At 65.1% G+C, this 20,633-nt stretch overlaps 1 protein-coding gene across 1 annotated transcript; it reads right to left on the reverse strand.

Annotated features, from left to right (window-relative positions):
* Positions 1-958: 958 nt before the first annotated feature.
* Positions 959-20,026, reverse strand: COL6A1 (collagen type VI alpha 1 chain). The gene is made up of 35 exons (XM_032865190.1): positions 19,897-20,026; positions 19,228-19,357; positions 17,642-17,842; positions 16,778-16,937; positions 16,510-16,638; positions 16,396-16,416; positions 16,147-16,167; positions 16,026-16,070; positions 15,202-15,255; positions 14,572-14,616; positions 14,420-14,446; positions 14,168-14,194; positions 14,041-14,085; positions 13,817-13,870; positions 13,553-13,615; positions 12,970-13,032; positions 12,809-12,862; positions 12,680-12,715; positions 12,403-12,465; positions 10,755-10,817; positions 6,932-6,994; positions 6,263-6,325; positions 5,921-5,971; positions 5,721-5,756; positions 5,118-5,180; positions 4,837-4,902; positions 4,299-4,334; positions 4,021-4,057; positions 3,747-3,755; positions 3,340-3,473; positions 3,053-3,162; positions 2,773-2,956; positions 2,470-2,650; positions 1,774-1,803; positions 959-1,682 (listed from the first exon to the last, which is right to left on the reverse strand). The coding sequence occupies exons 1-35, from the start codon at positions 19,991-19,993 to the stop codon at positions 1,060-1,062; spliced, it is 3,084 nt and encodes a 1,027-aa protein (XP_032721081.1). The 5' UTR covers positions 19,994-20,026; the 3' UTR covers positions 959-1,059.
* Between the last annotated feature and the right edge of the window lie 607 nt (positions 20,027-20,633).

Below are 20,633 nucleotides of genomic sequence, written 5' to 3' on the forward strand. Positions count from 1 at the left end.
CCCCAAGATCTGATGTGCTTCTGCTTCTATAGCCCAGGGTGTCGGGCCCCTCCTCCCTCCTTCCCCTGCCTAGATGGTCCTTTCCTGGCTCCCCACACCTGGAGGGGGCCGTCGGCCTGGGGCCGTGGGCCTGTCCCCGGGGCTGAGCCTGCGTGTCCGCACACCCGCACCTGACCCCAGCTGTGTCCACGTTCCCTCTTGCTGCAGAGGGACATGTCAGCCTGGGGGGATTGTAACTCCTCCCAAAGATGACCACGGGCAGAGGAGTGAAAACCTTTAATCGGAAAAGTCACGGACACGGACGCAGTGAGCAAAAACACAGGAAGGAGTAAAAATAAAACTAACATATAAAGAGGGTCTTCAATAAAATGTAGGACCAATCACTCCCTCGGGGAAAAAGAGCTTTGGGTTGTTGTTTGTTTTGTTTTCTTGGTTTTTTTTAAAAGAAAACAGAAAACACATTGCCTTGTGCCCCCGGCCAGCCCCGGGGCCCAGGCCTCCGAGTAGATGGGGAGGGGTACACGGGTTAGCACCTTTGTTTTCGGGGTTCTCGGGGACACAGGGTTGAGGAGCCACCATTTTCTGCTGCTGGAGATGCTGGCCCGAGTTCATCCACTCGCCCGAGCTCCGCGGCCCAAGGAGGCGGAACCGAGGCCTGAGCCCTGAGCAGGGAGGAGGCGACTCAGCAGGGGTGAGGCGGGCGAAACCTCCACGCGGGCTTCCCAAAAACGCAGGGTCCCCAGTCTCCCACGACCTCACGAGCAGACTCCCAGCGCGCCACGGAATGCTGGCTAGAGAATGGGGGGTCGTGAGAAAGATGAGGCTGGGAGGCAGGGCTCAGGCGACCCCCCAGGAAAGGCAGCGAGCTGTGGGGGTTCAGGGCCTGCGGAGCTCGGGGGATGTGACCACGGAGGGGAGGGCTCGGGCTGGCGCGTCCCGGGGCCAGAGGGGTGGGTCAAACACACGGCCTTTCCAAGCCCGTCCTTTCCGGAGGCGTAGCTGTCGGGCTGGTGCGGACCGCGGGGGCCTCACTGCCGTTCCCGTGGGGGGCGCCCGGCGCTAGCCCTGCGCCACCTTTCTGGACACCGTCTGGTAGAAGACGCCGCGCAGCAGGGCCTGGTAGCTGGGCACACGGAACAGGTGGCGCTCGCCGAAGGCCACATCGTACTCGGCCGTCTTGCCCGTGACCAGGACGCGGACGTGCGGCTCGTTCACCTGGCGGCCCACCACCACCACGAAGATCTCGATGTCCGCCCGCTGGGCCTCCTGCACCGCCTTCTCGATGGCGGCTGCCGTGGCCCCCTGCGAGTTGCCGTCCGAGAAGAGCAACAGCCTCTTCTTGGCGTCGCGGGACGAGGCCTCGCGGTAGAAGCGCGTCACGAAGCCCAGGGCGTCGTTGACGTCGGTGGCGTCGTTGAAGAAGCTCATGGCGTCCACGGTGCTGGCCAGCACTGTGTAGTTCTGCAGGAACTGCAGGGCCCCGCGGCTGGGCCGCTGCTGCCCGGGGCCGCTGTACTGCACCACGGCCACGCGCACGTCGTGGGACGGGTCGGTCCTGCCCGCCGTCAGGAAGCGCTCGGCCAGCCGCTTGGCGAAGCGCTTGGTGGTGTCGAAGTTGTGGCTGCCCACGCTGGCCGAGCCGTCCAGCAGGATGGTGATGTCGGCCGGGGAGGAGAACGTGACTGTAGGATGGGCGCGGGTTAGGGCGCCGCCCCCCGCCATCCTCCGGGAGCCCCCCACACCCCGCACACCCCGCACACCCCAGCTACTCACTCGGGCAGGTGTAGTCCGGACACTTCTTGTCTGTAAAGTAAGAAAACCCAACATGAAGCCGTGACCTCACGGACAGCTGTCCTCTCCGCAGCTCGCCGGCAGGACGGCAGAGCCCCCGCGGGGCAGGCGCACGGGTGGCCCTCCCGGGTGCCTGGCCGGCACCTCCTCGGCCTGTGGGCCCCACCAGGAGGGGGACATCCCCTACGCAAGGGTCAGCCTGAGGTATGATCGTGTGGTTCTCCCACCGACCCCGTGTGGGTCCCTCCTGATGGGGAAACGGAAGCTCAGCGAGGACAAGTGTGGCCGGCGGGTCAGAGCCCGGGCCACACCGTCTGTGGGCAATGCTGACCTGGGGCCGACCACGCAGGCCAGTCAGACCCCAGCAGCTCTCTCTGGCTGTCGGCCCACTACCCGCACCATGGGCCCCGCTCTGTAGCCAGAAAGAGGCTAGAAGGACATGTTCTGAGCTGGGGGCCGGGGAGTGGTCTCGGCTCCAAGGGCGCCCAGCGCACAAGTGTGTGGCCGGACCGCAGGGAGTGTGAGCGCTCCCGGGACAAAGCAGCAGAAGCACAGGGGGACCCCCTGCCGACACTGGGCCACGGCCTCCTCTAGCAAGAGCTTGAGGCCGCTGGTGGGGAGGTCCCGTGCTGCCGGCCGGGGCACAGCCACGGGGAAGGGTTCCCGCGCCGAGCCCACCTATACAGATCTGGGTGGTGACGTTCTTCAGGAAGCTGTCGTCCAGCAGCTCTGCGTAGTTCTCCTTGACAAGCGAGATGCCCGGCCGGCCCTGGGGTGCCAAGCCTTGGCACGAGATGACGTTGAGCTGGTCGGAGCCCGCGACGTAGCCGAACATGTCCTTGATGCCCACGGAGACCACCTGCAAGGGAGGGACGGTGTGGCCACGGCCCCGGTGGGGAAGGCGGCCTTCCAGGGGACAGGGGCGTGGGGGGCGTGGGGGCGTGGGGGCAGCGGTATGCGGGGGCGCGGAGGCGGCCCCACCTGGATGTCGGGGCCACAGAGCACGCTGAGCGGGGTGGTGTCCCTCTGGGTGTCCGAGCGGCCGTCTGTTATGACGAGCGCAATCCGGTTGTTGGTCGAGGGCGGCAGCAGCTGGTTCCGGGTGTACTGCAGGGCCTCCCCTGTGAACGTGCCTCCCGCCATCCACCGCAGCTTCTTGATGGCTCTGTGGGGCGGGTGCTCAGGGTCAGCACGGGCGGGGCTCGGGGAGGGCACCCTCGGGGCCCACAGGCACGCGGGCGGCCCGGCGCACGGCACTCACTCCTTGAGCTCCTGGACGTTCCTGATGCCAGGGTCCCGCAGGTCCACGTGCTCCTGCATCTGGTTGTGGCTGTACTGCACCACGCCCGCGTGCGACTGGCCGGGCTCGAACTGCGCGCATCCCACGCCCCGGTCACGGGTGGACGCGGGGCTCCCCGCAGCCCCCTCCACCCAGCACCGGCCCCGGCTCTCACGCTCCAGTGGGTGGGCAAACGCAGCCCCCGGGACCCGGCCCCCTCCCGCCCGGGGTCCTTACCCGCTGCTCCCGGGGGAGCGGCTCTGCCTCACCTTGACCAGCTCATCCCTGCTCAGCCGGTCCAGGACCTTGACGACGAAGTCCTTGGCGATCTCGAAGTTCTGGAGGCCGATGCTCTCCGAGCTGTCCAGCACGAAGAGGATATCGATGGGGCCGCACTTGCACTCTGCGGGCAAGGACAGCGTCAGCCCGGGGGCCTCCCGTGGCCCCACACACCTCGGCCACCCCCACTGGAGCCGGAACCCTAGGGCTTCTGGCTCTCCCACGTCCATGGCTGGCCGTGCAGGTTCCTGGGATGAGGAGGGGACCAGACTGCGCCCCAAGGCCACGGTGCCCTGGTGGGGCGTGAGGGCCAGCTGCTGCCCTCCCAGGTAAACCAGGAGGAGGGGCCTAACCCACCACCCTCAGGGAACCCTGGAGAACCGCGCTCACAACTCACCACAGCAAGCTGGGGAAAGAGGAGAAAGAAAGCATTATGTCCCGTGGAGACCATCCCCACCTGCACGTCCTAGCAGGGCAAGCTGCCCTGCCCGGGTGCCCCCACCACCCCCAGGGACTTCCTTGTGAGGGGGACACACTCCTGCCCCCCACTCGCCCTCCATCCATGGTTTAAAGGATCCCCCCGGCCCGTGAGTGCCAGAGGGAGGCACCGGGGCTGGCAGGACCCAATTCTTTCCAACTAAGACACTTCTCCAAAGACGAGGGCTACTCACAGCACATTTTCATGATGATGTCCAAGATCTCGCATTCCTGCGGGGGAGAGACACGCACTAGGGGCTGAACGGGGCTGCACGGGCTGCTGGGTCGCCTTGCCCTGGTACCATGGTGGGGTTCACGTGCCGGGTGTCGGACACCCAGGGCAGGGGCACCTGACGTGGTCGCTGCTACATGGACACCCCATGTCCCTCCACGAGGATCATGGTGTCCCACCCCGTGGGATCCGTGGCCAGAGCGGCCAGCCCCCCAAGGACGGTTACAGACACCCACTTACATCTGGCCCTGGAGGTCCCGTGTGTCCTGGGGGCCCCTGTCAGAGGAAGGAGCGGAGGAAGGTGGTAAGGGTGAGTGGCTCCCTGAACTGCAGGTCTGAGCTGGACCCTGAGCGCCGACCCCTCGCCGGCCAGCCCTCGGGCTGACCCCACCTCCCCGTAGGAGCCGCAGACCCTCTGCACACTAAGGGCTACGGGACAGCCCCTGACTGCCCTGTGTTCTGTGACTGCCGGGGGCGGGTGGGCGGGTGTGGCCCCGCGTGGGGGTTCCTGGCGCTCGCCATGGGATGCAGAGTCGCTTACAGTCTGGCTGTGCCCTGCGCCTTAGGCACCCGCCCAGGGCTCTGCCGTGCTCTTTTCATATCTTAGCGGAGACCAGCTACTGCCCTTTTCCAAAGCCCCACAACCCTCGACTCAGCCTGTTCCCTCCCTGTCAAAGGGCCCGCCTCCCCCAGAGACCCACTTCCCAGGCTCCTGCTCCGACTCCCCGCAGCCTCAGAATCCCAGGGTGCCCTGCCCTGGCTGGCCACGCCCACTCACCTGGGGGCCTTCGGGGCCCCGGTACCCCTTTGCTCCTTTGACACCTGGGGGTGAGATGTCGTTGTTCTGGAAGGGAATGGCGCCCTGTCACCACCGACAACCACCACCGGACAGACCATCCGCTGCGGTCCGTCCACGGCCCCTGCATTGGGTGCCTTTCCCCCAACCCCCTGCAGAGCCTCAGCGGCCCAGACGGCACACGGCCGCCTCCCTGCACACCCCCCAGAGGTAGCAGCCCCTCCGGGTGATTTCCCGGCATCCTTGGCGGGCTCTGCACTCACGTCCTCTCCAGGGTCTCCGGCTTCTCCCTCATCCCCCTTGAGGCCTGGGTAGCCTTTCGTGCCCTGCAGGGGACAGGGGAGCACACAGTAAGCGGAGTGGAGTCCCAGGGAGAGGGCATGTGTGTGTGGCTGGGACCCCGGCCCAGGGTTGGAGTGGGTTCCCCCTGGGGAAGCAGGTCCCTGGGGTGGGTGGTGACCAGAGACACATCCCTTCTCAGGCACAGCCCACGGGCTGGGAGGCTGTCCCCCAGGACCGGCACCCAGCGGTCCCTCTATGCCACCAGAGTTCTGTTTCCCATCAGCTCTAGGAACCATAAGTCACAGCACTGCACTTCCTTTTTGAGAAGCAGAAGTTTGAAAAGGAAAAGATAAAGGAGACACTGTGTCCCACGTGCAGACACCGAGGCCAAGTATGGGCCCGAGGACGCCCCGAGGTTCGGGGGTCAGACTGCGGGAGCCCAGAGGGGAGTCCAGGCAGGGGCACCCGCAGACTGAGACACATGTGGGAGGGGCCTTGGCGCCCAGCCTGGGCGGAGGATGCATGTGTGTCACACACGTGTGCGTGTGAACGCACCGGCAGCGCGATGGCGGGCGTGTACTCACGTTTATCCCGGGGGGACCCCTGCTGCCTGGATAGCCCTGCGGGGAAAGACAAGCCAGTCACACCAGGCTCCGGCCTGGCTGGGGGAGGGGCGCCCCATGGATCACCCCCACCACCCCTTCCTCATCCCACCCGTGGTCCTGGGCCCACCCCGGCTGGCCCAAAGGGGGCGACGGGGCGGGAACGGGGTGGGGGTACTCACAGGGAAGCCTGGGAAGCCCTCGGTGCCGTTTCCAGGAGGGCCATCTTCCCCCTGCGGAGAGGAGACCACGTCTGCCCCTGGGAATCGCCCAGGCTCCGGGGTATGCCCGAGGGGCTTCACCAGCCCAGGAGACACCCCCTGCGCGGGACCGGCCTGCGTGTCCCCAGAATGGAGCAGGAGGGCCCATGCCCATGGTGACCCAGGGACCACAGCTGCTGAGAGGGGACAGCGGCCTGTGGAAAGCCTCCCCAGACCCTGCTGCTGGGACTCTCGGATCCCACACGGAAACTCGTCCCGGCAGAGGTCCCACCCAGGCCCCGAGCCCTTGGCACTGCCACTCACCCTCTCACCCATCAGCCCAGGGTCTCCAGGTGGTCCTGCGGGCCCTGGAGCTCCTCTGGAACCCTAAGGAGGGCAGGAGGAGGTTTGGGAAAAGTGAGTGAGCAACGCAGACGTACACTTGGAGGCCCCGCAGGTCTCTAAGGCAGGGGACAGGGGACACAGATAAAGGAGCACGTTTCCACCCATCGGCCCAGCAGAGATGAGTCCCGTGGCGCTCCACGGGGTACCCGGCTCCGCGGGGGGCCGGACCTCTGCCTAGTGACCCACCCGGGGTCACCCCCGGGATGCGACAGTCCCCTCGCCTCTGGGCTGGGAGTTCCAGACAGGCCAGAGCTCCAAGAAGCAGAGGGCAACTGCGGGGGGGCGGGGGGGAAGCACACGTCCATCAAGGTTTGCAAAATCATAAAAGGTTTTAGAAAATGTTCATAATGAAAAAATTTAAAAAAAAAACCTTGTGAAGCCAAATTTATAAGGTGTAATGTGCCAATAAGAAAAATAAGTTGGAAAGAAATAAGCTAGATTGTTATTATTTATGTCCAGGGGGTCATATTTTAGATTTCAATTCTGTTTTTTTTTTTTCTGCATTTTCCAAGTTTCCTGAACGACACAGATACCACGAAATGCACTAAAGCATCTGTGTGCGCCTAGGCTGGGTCGGGGGGCACTCACCTCGGGCCCCGGGGGTCCCTCGTCACCTCGGTAACCTTTAGGTCCAGCGGGGCCAGCCTCGCCCTGCAGAGGGAAACACGCCTGTTGTACCCCTCTCGGCCCCACACCGGCCGCCCACCCAGACCACCGCGGGAGGCTCGGCCTGGTCTACACCGTCCCTGGAGGCCAGCTGCCTGCCCTCTGGGTCCGGAGTCTCGGTGTCCCAAGCGTTTAGGGACATCCCCCGCCAGGCTCGAAGAAGGGCTGAGCAGACACCGTTCGTGGAGCCTCCTGGCCACTCTGGACCCCGCCCGCCAGCACCCTGGACTGAGGCCTGTCCGCCTAGACCGTCCTCAGGAAGGTGCCTCCCAATGAGGCCCTTCTTGGCTCGGCTCTCCCACAGCCCCTGGTTATCTGGCCTGTCCCATTAACCAGCACCCGGAGGTGCCACTGTCTGGCTCTCCCGCTGCGACCACAGGGGAGTCCGGCTCTGGCCAGGGCTCTGGTGCTGGGCCTCAGGCCTTGGCATCATACACAACCTGGGACTGGGCTCGCCAGCCACGGGGACCAGCAGCGCCCGACTCAGGTCCTGGGGAGTGGCTCTGGGACCTGACAATGGGGCCGACTCTGGTTCCCAGCCCAGGGCGGGGTGGCCCTGGGTACATGACAGGGGACCGGGGGGGGGGACGATGGGAAACAGAGGCCCTCTGTGCCCTCAGCCAGGCCAGTAGAGGTGCGTCCCAGGCCCCAGGAGACAGGGACAGAGGGCCGCTGCGCTCGGGACAGTTTCTGCAGCTGCCTCAGCAGCATCAGGGTGGAGGGAGGAAGGCACCTCCGGGAACACGGCCCGAGGGCCCCGCGGCTCCTGGTGGGCGGTGCTGGTCCCCACCGCAGGGACAAGACCAGGGAAGAGGTGAGGCCAGGACGCTGACCCTTCCTCCAGTTTCTGGATGGTTCCACTGCTGCTTCTTGGGATTTGGGAAAACCCATTTCCCAGAAACTTCCTCCCCGACCCCCTGGTGCAGAAGCCACCTGCCCTGAGGGTCTGCAGGGGTGAGGCTGTGACGGGGTTCGGAGGAACGGAGAGCCCCGGAGGCGGAAACAGCGCTGAGGCTGGGAAGTTGAGTGACCAGCGTGGACAAACCTGGTCCCAAAGCTGCCTAAGGTCCCACCCCCGGCGGAGGGCTCGGGCGAACAAGTGACCCCGGGCCGCCGGTCAGATGCAGACCTCCCCAGCTGGACCGTGGGCTGGAGGGACACAGGACCTCCTCCCAGCAAGGCCAGGGGTCCCTCATCCCCCACAGCCTTCCGTAGTGTCCGGGTTTTACACTGACAGTGGCCCTGGAAACTGGGAACCCACGATTAAAGCCCAGTGACGGCTCCGCCTCACAGTGTTTTATGCCGTTAGTGTCTTGAACAACTTCCTGAATTGTGCTCAGGGACTTGGGGGAAGGACCAGATCACAGGGCGGTGGGATGGTCGCCAGCTCGTCCTGGCGGCCGGATCACTGCTGGGAGCCGGCGCGTGGGGAAGGCACGGGAGCCTGAGGATGTGGCGGGCGGCGGGAGCAGCCCCTCCTGGGACAGCTGTTGTCATGGGAGGGGGTCGGGGGGAGGACAGCAGGCACAGGGATTCCGGAGAGACCCAGATAAGAGAAGCTAAAACCTGACGTCCGTGTCCTCTATCACCAGGAAAAGTTGCTCCTGCCCTTAGCGATGCTGTGAACACAGGCTCACCAGTCACGGAAGAGTTCAAGCCAGGTCAAGCCCACCTCACTTCTAGCCCTGGTAAAGCCTCCAAGTGAAACAAAAAGGAAGCAAAAAGAATACAACATAAGAGGGGAATGTACTTGGAATCTTGTACATGAGCAGGACACCCTGAACGACAAGTCCCCAGGACAGCCACAGGCAGACAGCAAACTTGGAAAAACGTCTGCACCGTGGGTTCGGGCCTCCTGCACATCCGCGCGGAAAGACAGACTCGATGGAAAATGAACAACTGAAGGGACAGCCAGAAGGAGGGACATGGCCTGGAGACCTGAGAGACCACGCTCAGCCTCCCCACAAATTCTGTGCAAACCATGAGAGCACACGGCTTTCTCCTGAAGAGCAAAAACACACGGATGAAGTTCAATGATCTCTCCTGTTGGCAAAGGTGTGAATGCGGTGGCTGCTTCATGCTCTTGGGGGGATGCGAGGTGCGGCTAGATAAAGTCGAGTTATCTGGGAAATACACACGCACTGGCTTACACATACCCTCTCACGCACGTGTATCATCTGGCCAAGAAATTATGCTGCTAAGAATTTATGTTTTGGATGTAGCCTTGGAAGTGTTTCAAGATGGTTGGATAGATGGATGGATGGATGGATGGGTGGAGGGAGGGAGGGAGGGAGGAGGGAGGGACAGAAGGTTAGATGGATGGAAGGAGGAGGAGGCTGGAGGGAGGGACGGAAGCCACAGAACTTCGACACCCATTTTATCTGAGAGACATCCTCCGCCTTTACTGCCCGGAAAGGGGAGAAGCAGACACTCAATGTCTTGGGCTCTGGGCCGGCTGCAGGCCACAATCACACGTGGCCACAGCCGAGAACCGCTGGCTCCCAGGGAGCCCAACTTGTAACTACGTGGGAGGAAAGTCTCCCACCGAGCTGGTCTCAGAGCAGGTCTGGACGTGGGTCCGTGCCTCCCGCAGCCCGCCCTGGCACGGACCCGGGTGCATTTTTAAGGTCTCATCTTGACCCTTGGCAGCCCTATGATGGTTTCTTCTTCCCTGTGTTTTAAATTCCTTTTTTGTTAAAATCCCAATTCCAAATTTCTCTCCGCAAGAAAAGCCACCAAAAAGACTTGAAGCCACAAGCCAAGTCCCAGCAGAGCCCGAGGCCTGGGCCCTCTGAGGGTGGCCCCCTCTCCCATCCGCCACCCCGTTGGGAGCTCTGCGCCCAGCAGGGGGGCCATCCCCTTCTCCTGCCCACTAGGAGGTCCCCATCCCAGCCCAGAGGCCATTCCTTTCTGTCCCCCAGAGACCCCTCCCTGCAGGCCAGGCAGTAGGAGGAGGCTGGGGATGCCTGGCGAGTGACCCCCATCAGAGCAGCAGGCAGACTGACAGGGTCCGGGTCAAACAAGGGGGTTGTCCACTGATGCAGGGAGGACACATCCTACTGGACCCCTTCCTGAGTTCTCTTGGGGGGTGGTCACCCCAGGGCCCTGGCCTGGGCGGCAGGAGAGCCTTGAGCTCCTCCTGTTGGGAGTTTCAGGGCTCAGGCACCCGGAACTGCATGGCCTCCAGGCCTCCACTCCCCTCTCCTCCTGCAGCACGGCCTCTGGAAGGTGGCCCATGCAAGACTGATGCTAGGACACCCCCAGTCTGGCTCCAGCCAGGGTCTCACACCTGGATTCCACATGCAGACCAAGCCTCTTGCCCCGATGCCTCCTGGGGGCTCAGACATGGTCTCCAGTGTGGGCTGACTCTGCCCTGGCAGACCAGGGGCTGTCCCCAGTGGTCCCGGGGTCCCCTGCTGCCTTCCTCCAGAGCCAGCTGGGCCAGGACAGAGGGCAGAGCTCCGAGGGCAGCCAGGGGTCCGCTCACTCAGCTCTGGTCCTGGCAGATGCTGGCCAGGTGACAAGGGCAGCCTCTGGCTGTTCCACTCTGAACACAGAGTCTGTAGGCCATGGGACTTGGCCACTCAGGCTGCCCCTCCCCGCAGGTGGCTGCTGACCCTGGGCAGCCCCTGCAGGAAGCCCCCCAGTCAGAAGTGGAGCGAGCCCTCCCTCAAATCCAGGAGCTGCCGTCAGCCTTCCTGCTGGCCTGATGGCGCGGCCCACCCGCCCCCAGACAGCTCCCTACCGGGTCTCCTGGGATGCCGACGGGGCCTTCTCGTCCCTGGTCTCCTTGGGGTCCAGCTTCGCCCTGGGGAGGGATGAGTCAGTGAGTGTGGAGGCCAGGAGAGGCCAAGATGCCTGGGCGGCAGTGGGCAAGGCTAGCTTGCCAGCTTGCCCCCAGCTCCCTGAGAAGTGTGCCGGGAAGCGGGGAAGCGCCACTCCCCACAGGGGCCTGGCCTCGTCCCTCCTCCCGGGAAGTTAGCAGGCCAAGGGGGGAAGGGCAAGGTGTGTGCAAGGCCACCTGGAGAATCCCCAGGAGGCTGTGGGGTGGGGGCCAGCCCTCCTGCTGAGGCCTGGAGGTGCCCCTGACATTGGCTCCTTCTCCAGCCAGCTCCTGGACTGGCCCAGGGGCCAGAGCTACTGGGGTGCTCCCTGGGGTGCAGCCTGGCCTGTGCTCCCATTTCCCAATCTCATCTCAGCAGGGTAGCTGGGGAGGGGCCGTGCTCCCCCTGACGTCCTGCCCCAAGCCCCGTGCTGGGGGCCGCAGGGCTCTCAGGGTGACGAGACGGGGAGCTGGGACGGGGCAGAAGGCACGTCTCTCTTCCAGTGACCTTGGCCTCGGCAGAGCCCACTCCCCATCGGGACAGGGGGACAGGTGTCCTCAGGAGGAGCAGCTTTGCCTGGGTGGTCACAGCAGGAGGGACCCCGGGGCCTGTCCCCGGCAGCGGCGGCAACAAGGCCTGGTCCACACCCCACGTGTGGAAGACATCGTCCCTTCCCCGGGTCCAGAATGTTGGGGTGGCGCCTGTCGCCCCCTCCTCTAACCAGGCCCGTGTGGGCTGCTCCGGGGCACCACAAAACCTTCCCAGTGAACCACGGGGCCAGAGAAAGCTCTGGAAGGAGGCAGGGGGTGCGGGCAGCAGCGAGGCAAGGCGGCTGGGCCATGGGGACCACGAGGTCCAAGTCCCTAAGTCTCCTTCTCTTCCGGGTGCAGGAGGGGTCATTCCAGAGCCCGAGCAGCCTTTACGCGGCTGCTGGGACAGCGGCAAGTGTTTGGAAAATCACGTGTGCGATGGGGGAGGGGAGGTCAGTAAATCGTGCCGCGGGCCAGGCGGAGCAGCGACCTCAGGGACAGGTGCTGTGCTCGGGGGCAAACGTGCTGTGTGTCCCGGTGTGACTGTGCGTGTGCAGGCGTGTGTGCGTGTGTGCGTGCACGTGAGAGAGCGTGTGCATGCGATTGTGTGTGTGCAAGTGTGTGCACGATTGTGTGTGTGGTTGTGTGAGTGTGGTTCCCCCGGACGTGCAGGTCTGGAGGGGAGAGGAGAGAACCTCACGCTTCTCCTCAGATCTCCTCCACTTTGCTCTCCTCATCTGGACCCACACCCTCCTCCTGGCCTCCCGCAGGCCCCTGGAGACATCTGGGACCAGGGGTCGGGGTTGGGGGTCCGGCCTGGGGGTCTGGGCTGGGGATTGGGGCTGGGGGCTGAGCACAGGAGCTGCCACCCTTTGTGAACCAGGGCGATCGCCTTTGGGAAAACAGCAGGTGAGGGCGTGGGTCGCCTGAAATCTGGAGGACAAAGGGACCTGGTGGCATGTGTCCTGTGAGGCAATGGCCTGACCCCGCCGGACCTCAGGCTCTGTCACCCTCCTCAGCCTGATGAACGGTGACTCACCGGGTCTCCCCGTGGGCCCCGCACACCGGGGGTCCCCCGTGGTCCTCTTTCCCCAGGGCCTCCCTGTGTGGAGAGAAGCAGAGGGAGGCGATGCCTCAGCTCAGACAGACGTTGGCGGTAGGGGGTTCGTAGGCGTGGGCTGACCCCTCAGCAGGACACCCCACCCTTTCAGAGACTGAGGCCCCCCCTGAGCTCAGATAGGAGCTCGGGGTCTCTGAGCCACACTGGCCACTTCATGGCGAGCCCCAGGGCCCAGACGCCAGCCCGCCCCACTCACCCTCTCGCCGGGGGCACCGTCCGGTCCCGGGTTTCCCTGGGATTAAGGGGATCAAACAAGGTCAATCAGTTTGGGCTGGAAACTGCTTTGGGGGGAGCTGGGAACAGGAGACGGAACGTGGGTGCTCACCTCGTCACCGGCCTCTCCCTTCTCTCCTGGTGGACCCGGCAAACCCGGTTCGCCCTGGGGGGGAACAAGTGTGGAACCATTGGCCTCTGACCTCACACTGGGGCCCAGGGCTGCGGCTGCTGCTGCTCCTGGCAGCCCCCCGCCCCTCCCTGAGTGCTCACCTCGTCTCCGGGGGGACCTGTGTTCCCTGGCCTCCCGGGCTCCCCGTCGACTCCAGGGGCACCCTGGAAAGATCCGAAAGGTCAGCGGGCGGGGACCCTGCCCCCGGCCTCCTCACCCAGACTTCAGGCCGCCCTCTCTCTCTGCGGCGTCTGTCGGGGGTCAAGCCCGACGCAGAGCCGCAAGCGCCTCGGAAAGTCAGGCTGGGGCCCCACAGCCGTTGGCCAGATGCTGAGAACCGGCCCAGGTCCGGACGCCTTCGGAGCCGGGCCCTTTGCCTGCCATCCCTCCTAGCGCTCCGGTTGCTGGAGACGCCCGAAGAGACCAGCGACAGACACAGCGCTCCAGGTCGGGCTCAGAACCTCGAGTCCTCACTCTATACCTTTCCGCCTGCTCGCAGCCACCAGCGTCCTGCTTACCCCCAAACCGGGACGTCACTGTGAGCGGACGGGCTCCAGGCCATGCGGACGGGGGGCCCAGGCCCGTCTGAGCTCCACGACACGGGGCGGCCCTCTCCACCCCACACCCTGCCTGCCCGGGGGAGGGCTTCTAAGGAGGTGGGGTTGCCCGACCCGTGTCACTCACCTTCTCTCCTTTCCGTCCGAAGGCACCCGGGTCACCCTTGGGCCCCGGGGGTCCTTGAGCGCCCTGGTGAGAAATTGTAGGGGGTCAGTCCTCGGTCTTCGACAAGCAGCCCTCGGGCTGGACATGGATATGTCGGACGCTGGGAAGGTGGGTCTGCATGTGGTGCGGCCCCCCGGGACTTCTTAGAGCGTCCAGAGAAGGGGGGAGACCCAGTTTGCTCCTGAGAACTGGGTCTCGAAACGTCAGCGACAGAATGCGACTTACGTCAAATCCGGGCGAGCCCTTGCAGCCCGGCAGGCCGGGGTACCCCGTCTCCCCCTGGAAGAGGAAGGCAGATCAGCTGTCAGGACTCTCACTCTGGTGCACCCATCCCCTCCCAGGAAAGCCCCGCCAGGATGTTGGTCTGAACTTGACCAGGAGGCTTGGGGTCCACTGGGGCCTGGGGCTTGGCAAGAAATGTCCCCCACCCTCCTGGCCGGTGGGCTCACCTTCATGCCGTCCACACCATCGATGCCTCGCTTGCCCTTCTCGCCCTGCAAGGTGCAAAGACCGAGGTTCACAAAGGCCAGACGGTACCCCCTAGGGCAGAAGACACGTCCCTGCCCCCACACTCACCTTGTAGCCCTTGGCTCCCCTGGATCCCTGCAGAGACGAGAAGAGAGAGTAAGGGGGGGGGTGGTCCCCCAACGTGAGGCAGGTTCCCTGGAAACTGGCCAGGGGCATCTTCCCAGGGAGGCAGAGGAGGGCGGGCAGGACAGACCCCCCCACCAGCTCATGGAGGTTTGGACATGCCGGCAATGGGCAGTGTTAGTCTCGCGTCAGGGGGGCTCTGTGCCTTGAGGGACATGACCTGAAGGCCTTACTCACCTTCTCCCCTCGGCTCCCTTTTTCTCCCTACAGAGCAGACAGAGGAGAGAGGGGGTGTCACTGGTGTCCTGGGGCCCAGTGCCCTGGAATGAGCCCAGATGTGTCTGGGCCCCAGGAAGGGCTGACCACTCTGAAAGGAGGTGGAGACACACCTTCATGCCCTGGTAGCCGATGGGTCCGAGGTCCCCGGGCCTTCCCTGGACGCAGAGGAAGGCGCCTGTTAGACACCTGTGGGGGCAGAGGAAGCCCCCGCCCGGTCTCCCGTGCCCCCCACTCTTCTCAGGCCTGGCCAGCCAGAGAGCGGGCGGGCTGACCACTGGCCGAGTCCCAGAGAGCAGCCCTGATGTGAAGGCTCCACCTCCCACTCCTGGGGGTCTCCTCGGGGTGGCTCCAGGGAGGGGAGGGGAAGGTCAAGGGCCCTGGGGGTGGAGGGGGGAGGGGAAGGTTTAGGACACCCCCTGGAGGAGGAGCGGGAGAGGGGGAGGTCACGGGTCCCCAAGAGGAGGGGGGTGGTCTGTGGGGAGACAGCCTCCGGCTGACCCCCACCTGCCCCACTGAGAGCTGGGCCGGAGTGCAGCTCTGGGCGGATTGTGCTGGAAGGGATGGGCTGTGCGTGCGTCCTCTGCCCTCAGTGCCCTTGGGGCCGCATGCTCTGAGGGTCAGGCTGCATGACCATGGTGCTCAGGAACCAGCCATCCTACAGAAGCTTCCATCGAACACAGCTCCCCTCCCTCCTCAGGCTTCTCTGCACCCCAGCCCAAGGTCGGGTGCTTAACACTCACGGGGTCTCCGGCTTCTCCTTTCTCTCCAGGAAGACCTGGCTTCCCACGTTCTCCCTGGAACACAGAGCAGGTCAAGGTTGGGGGACAAATTCTGGCGGAAAGGACCCTGACCTGCTCCCCAGAGAAGGGTTAACGAGCTATTCCGTGGACTTGCAGAGTCCTTGGGGCACTCGGGCTCCTTCCCCGTCACCATGGCAGGCCCCGGGGTCTGCGAGGTCAGGAGCACTGGCCGCCCCCCCCCGCCCCCGGCAACCCACCAGGCCCTGTGCTGCCCACGCTGGCCGGCCTGGCCCCTAGACCTTTCCCTGTGGCACCCGCTTCTGCTGCATGTGGAGCTCCCAGGCCGGGGAGGTGGCCAGGCTGGGATCCTGGGGCAGTGCTCATGCGGCTTCGTGGCCGTGGACTCTAATATTTTTAGGACTAGTCAGAAACCTGCACCTTGCCAAGCTGTATGTGTTGGCCACTAAGGTGGACTTTCTGGTCTTGGGCGTCCCCCTCCGGTCTGCAGCCCGGCCCAAGGAAAGTGCATCGGGGAACAATGGAGCCTCCGGTCAGACCCCACCCCCCACATCAGCCCTCGGCCACAGCATCAGCCCCAGGGTCCCCCGTGCAGGGACTCTCTCCCCACGGGTGGGGGCACCTGCTCAGCAAGGGGTACCTTCCCTCTCCCTACACCTGGTGTGGGCGGATGCTCTGTGGGGCGTTAGGACAGGTGCCTGGGGTCCCACTGCATCCCTAACACCAGGGGCTTCATGCCGCAGGGACATTTGTCCAGCACTATACTGCACTCTTCTCTCCCTCCAGGGACGGGCGCAGCCACTCACCTCGTACCCAGGGTCCCCCCGTGGCCCAGGAGGTCCTCTGGCAGGCTGGAAGACAGAGAGAAAGGTGAGCCTGCACTTGCATCCGGGGTGAGCCCAGAGGGGGTCAGGGTCCCCCACTCACCTGGCATTCGAAGGAGCAGCACTGCCGGAGGAAGGACAGAGGACACATTAGGAAATGGGGCTCCGCAGAGGGCCCTGGACACCCGCCTGCTCCCCGATGGGGGGCACCCATGGAGGAAGGGGCTGGTGAGGCCCTGGATGGGGAGGGGAGGAAGGAAGGGGAGGACAGAGACGGGGAAGGGGAGGGGCGTGGGTTTTGGGGGTGGGATGGATGGGGACGGGGGGAGAGGGGTAAGGGGGGTGCTCCTACCACTTGTTCCACATTGTTTTTCTGAAAAGTGAGAAGGAAAAGTGGAGTTAATTTGCATTCAGAGCCACGGGATCTCCCAGCCCCAGACGAGGCACGAGGACAGAGGCTGCTCACAATCATGTCGGTGATGGTGTCGATGGTCTGGGCGATGATCTCCTCCGCGTCCCTGTTCTGCCCCCAGTCGGCCGCCGTGAAGTTCCGGCGGTACGTGTGGTCCGTGGCAATGATGCTCAGGCGTGGCTCCTGGCGCGGACGAGGGGTGAGGCCGGCAGCAGCGGGGACCCTGGCCCCCCCTCTCTGCGGCGCATCACCTGCACCTCAGGGCCCCCCGGGCCACGCCCGGTGCCCAGCCCAGAGAGGGCGTGGGGATGGGGGCACCTACCAGGTGGTCGGGTGTGATGGCCACGGAGAAGACTTTGACGCCCAGGTGCTTGGCCTCGTTCACGGCGTCCTCCAGGCCCCCACATGGCTCCTTGTAGCCCTCCAGGGGGTGCCCGTCAGTGACCACGACCAGGTACTTGTTCTCCTTCAGGTGGGAGCCCCTGCGAGGGGGTGGGCAGCAGTGAGGCCCCCACAGGCCTGGCCCCCTCCAGGCCCTGCTGACCCTGACAGCTCAGGGCACCTCGAGAACAGAGCTGGGACCCCCAGGACTGGAGGGGAGGAGCTGGAGACCAACGGCCCTGGAGGGAGACCCAGACCCAAATGCAGCTCTCAGAGGGGGGCTGCTATTACACTGGGCAGTCTGTCCCCGCCCGTCAAGCTGCCCGTAAAGGGGGACTGAAATAAAGGTCTGTGGGATGACAATTCTCTAGAACACTCTCTTGGAGATGCACATATCCCCAGGGGAGGGGCCCAGGTCCTTGCCTGCCCGCAGGCTCCCTGACCAGGGGACCCGCGACCACAGGTAGCAGGAGGGGACAGCTGAAGAGGGGGCTGTGGTGCCAGGAACAGTGGCAGCGGAGGCTGTGGCAATGGGGGCTGTGGCTGGGCTGGAGCAGCTGGGGCACTTCGGGTCCTGTGGGCCCCTCTTTCAGTGGTTGAGGAGACAGGGGACAGCTCAAGGGGGGCAGAGGGATGGAGACGGACCCTTGGCAGCCACCAGCATGGCGGCCTGGGCACAAGGACGGTTCCCAGGGCGACTGCCATTGGCCTCAGGACGGCAGGGCAGCCTCTGAGGGACTCACTGGGAACGCGCTGGGAATGCGCCGGGGACACGGGGAGCTGCGTGCGGACGCAGGACACCCACCCCACGAGCAGCTCCTCCAGCCCCTTCTTGATGGCACAGTCCGTGTAGGTGCCCTTGCCGAAGTACTTGACCGCGTCCACTCTGGCCTTGAGGGCGTCGCGGTCGCTGGGCATGGGCTGGAGTGGGCTGATGATCTCCACCTCGTCGCTGTAGTGCAGGGCACCCGCGTTCCATACCAGGTTGCGGTCGCACCGGTAGTACCTGAGACCACAGGCCGAGTGAGAGTGCAGCCCCGCGGGCTGGCTCCCCGCTCCCCACTGCCCGTTGCCCAAAGACGGCCAGGCCCCTCCACCGCTGCCCATGTGTGTCCGTGTCCGCGGGCACCAGGGCCACCATTTTGCGGGAGGACACCCTGCACGGCTCTGTCACACCCAGACGGGGGGCGGGGGGTGCCGGAAGCACAGGCTGCACTTCCTGGGTCCCTGCCCTGGGGACCCCACGTGACCCATGGGAGGGGCGGGGGGGGCGGGGGGGGGCGGGAGGGCCACCCTAGCCCCTGACCTCCTGGTGGGGAGCCGTGGGCCCCTCCAGGGACGGGACCACAGGTGAGGGGCGAGTGCCAGGGCAAGGCGAGGTCGGCTAGAGGTCAGCTCTAAGTGGGACACTCTGAGTGGCCTTCCTTCCCTGTCCCTGTGCACCCTCGCCAGAGGCTTCCGGTGTTTACCCTGCTGGGGACACGTGCCCGCCACCTGCTCAGCTGCAGGCGTGACCGAGGCCCCCACTGTGCAGCTAACGGCGTCAGCAGCAGGAAGAGCTGACCCCATTTCACAGGTGGGGAAACTGAGTCCTCAGAAATTGAGTCACAAGCCCAAAGGCACCTTTGGGGAGGGGGCGGTGGGCCTCAGGAGCCCCAGCATTTTGGCTGAGTTCGAGGTTTCGGGTCACATGCCCCACACTGGGCAGCCCCAATCCTCTGTCCTCGCAACCCCCTCAAGGCAGGTGGGCGGCTGGGAGCCCTGGTCCTTGAGTCAGAGGGTGGACAGGGACCAGGTGGGACAGGGCCAGACCCTGCACAGGGGAGTGGGGGAGGAGCCTGGTTCTGACCTTGACCCTCCCCCCATGGCCTTGACCCCACCCAAGGGCATGTCTAATTGCAGCCCCACCCAATGCTCTAGGACCCACCCCCTGAGTGAGAAGGAGGGAGTGAGTGAAGCCGGCAGACCCTCTGGGCCCCTCGGACCAGGGCTTGAGAACACCGGGTGTTGGTCAGGACACAGGCTCTGATCGTCTGATGGGCAGAGGTCGGTGTCCAGGAGGTGCCGAGGGCACCGGGAGGAGCCGCAGAGCCTCCCACCAGCTCCTGAAACCCACTCAGCTGGGCAGCAGGGAGGCACGTCTGGGTCCCAGGACCCCGATGGCAGCACTGTCCCCAGGCCCCTGGCTGACCAGGCGGACTGGAGCCGCCCCGCCGTCCACTCCTTCTCAGACTCGGCCCTTTTCCGGCCCATCGGAGCCACTGCGGACGCGGAAAGGTGATGACGGAGCAGCCTGGTTCACCCCAGCTGTCCCCCTGGGAAGGGGGCTGGGCTCCGCCTGCCAACCACCACCCTCCCCAAGAGGCTCCTGGACGCCCGGGCCCCCCATACCTGTCTCTCAGGTTGTCGATGAAGCGCTTGGTGAAGGACTTGACCTTGTCCACCAGGGCTCCATAGGGCTTCAGCCTCAGGGCCACGCTCTCGGAGGTGTCCAGCACAAAGAAGAGGTCCACGGGGCAGTCTGGCCAAGCAAGGGGTGGGGGGCCTGATGCTCAGGCCCCGCACCCTCCTGGGCACAGGGAGGCCACCTCCCCCAGGTGCTGGCCTGGCGAGGGGGCTGGGTGACCATGAGAGCCCCCACGCGGGTTCTGGGAAGCCCGCCTGGCTGGGGGGACAGCCGTCAACTCCTGGAGGCCAGGGAGCCCCACTGTGGCCAGCAGGACCAGGCCGTGCGCTCTGCACTGTCCCTCTCGGCATGGAAAGGACCCAGGGCATGGCTGGCGCCTGGACAAGGTGTAAGAGTGCCGGCCGGGGAGGAGTCATAGGGAAGGAGCCCCGGGAGAGCAAGTAGGCCAGGCCCGGAGGGTGTCGCCCCCCATCCCCCACCACTGGCTGGCCTGACACCCCGCGGAGTGGGGAGCTTGAGGGGCCGGGCTCTGCTGCAGGCCACGCTGGGGAATTTCACGACCCCCATGCCAGCCGCAGCTCTCCCAACGGAGGGGCGGGGGTGGTGTCGGTCCCCGCGCAGAAGCGGAGCCAGAGGTGCTGGGAGTCACTCACCCTGGAAGGCCACGGCCCTGGCGTTGCCCGGGACGTCCTGGGTGGCCGCCCAGCAGGCCTGCAGCAGCAGGGGGAGCAGAGTGCGGGCCAGCTTCATGTTACCGCCCCGGGGTCACCATCAAGCGAGGGCAGGGGTCCGGGTGGGCCGGCGACGACCGGAGGGTTAGAGAGGAGGACTCGTCTGTGCTCTCCAGCCGGCGGAGTCCCAGCCCCGGAGGGCGGGCCGGAGGGCGGCGCGGAGGAGGGGCTGGGGCGGGGGCGGCGCGGTGGGCGGGGGTCTCCCGGGGAGTGAGTCACCGGCGGCGGCGCTCACTCTGGGGCCGCTGTGACCCTGAGCGGGCTGTGCCCCGGGCTTCGTCCTGCTCTGGGGGACGCCAGTGGGCTTCCCACGCGGCGAGTGTAGGGTGCCCGACGGAGACCCTGCGGGCCGGACGGTCCCCTTGGACCAGACGGCTCCTGCTGGGAGCCCACAGCGCGGTCAGATTTCCCAGTTGCTGCCCCTGTAAACACGGCTCCTCAGGTCGGTCGACACACACTGGGAAAAGACATTTCGGTTATACTCGGGGAAAGCGAGTCAACAAGGACGCACACCGTGGGCTTGGGCCCCCAACTCCTGTATCGTGGAACGTTTAGCACGTTGTGTGTCCCTGTCCTGTATTCTTACAATCAAGTCAGCGAGAGGAAAGAGTAAAGTATTGAAATCATCAGGAAAACACATTTGCAGAACTACGCATTTC

The sequence above is a fragment of the Lontra canadensis genome, unplaced genomic scaffold (genome assembly GCF_010015895.1).
Source record: "Lontra canadensis isolate GAN:19392208 unplaced genomic scaffold, GSC_riverotter_1.0 scaffold29, whole genome shotgun sequence".
Taxonomy (NCBI): domain Eukaryota; kingdom Metazoa; phylum Chordata; class Mammalia; order Carnivora; family Mustelidae; genus Lontra; species Lontra canadensis.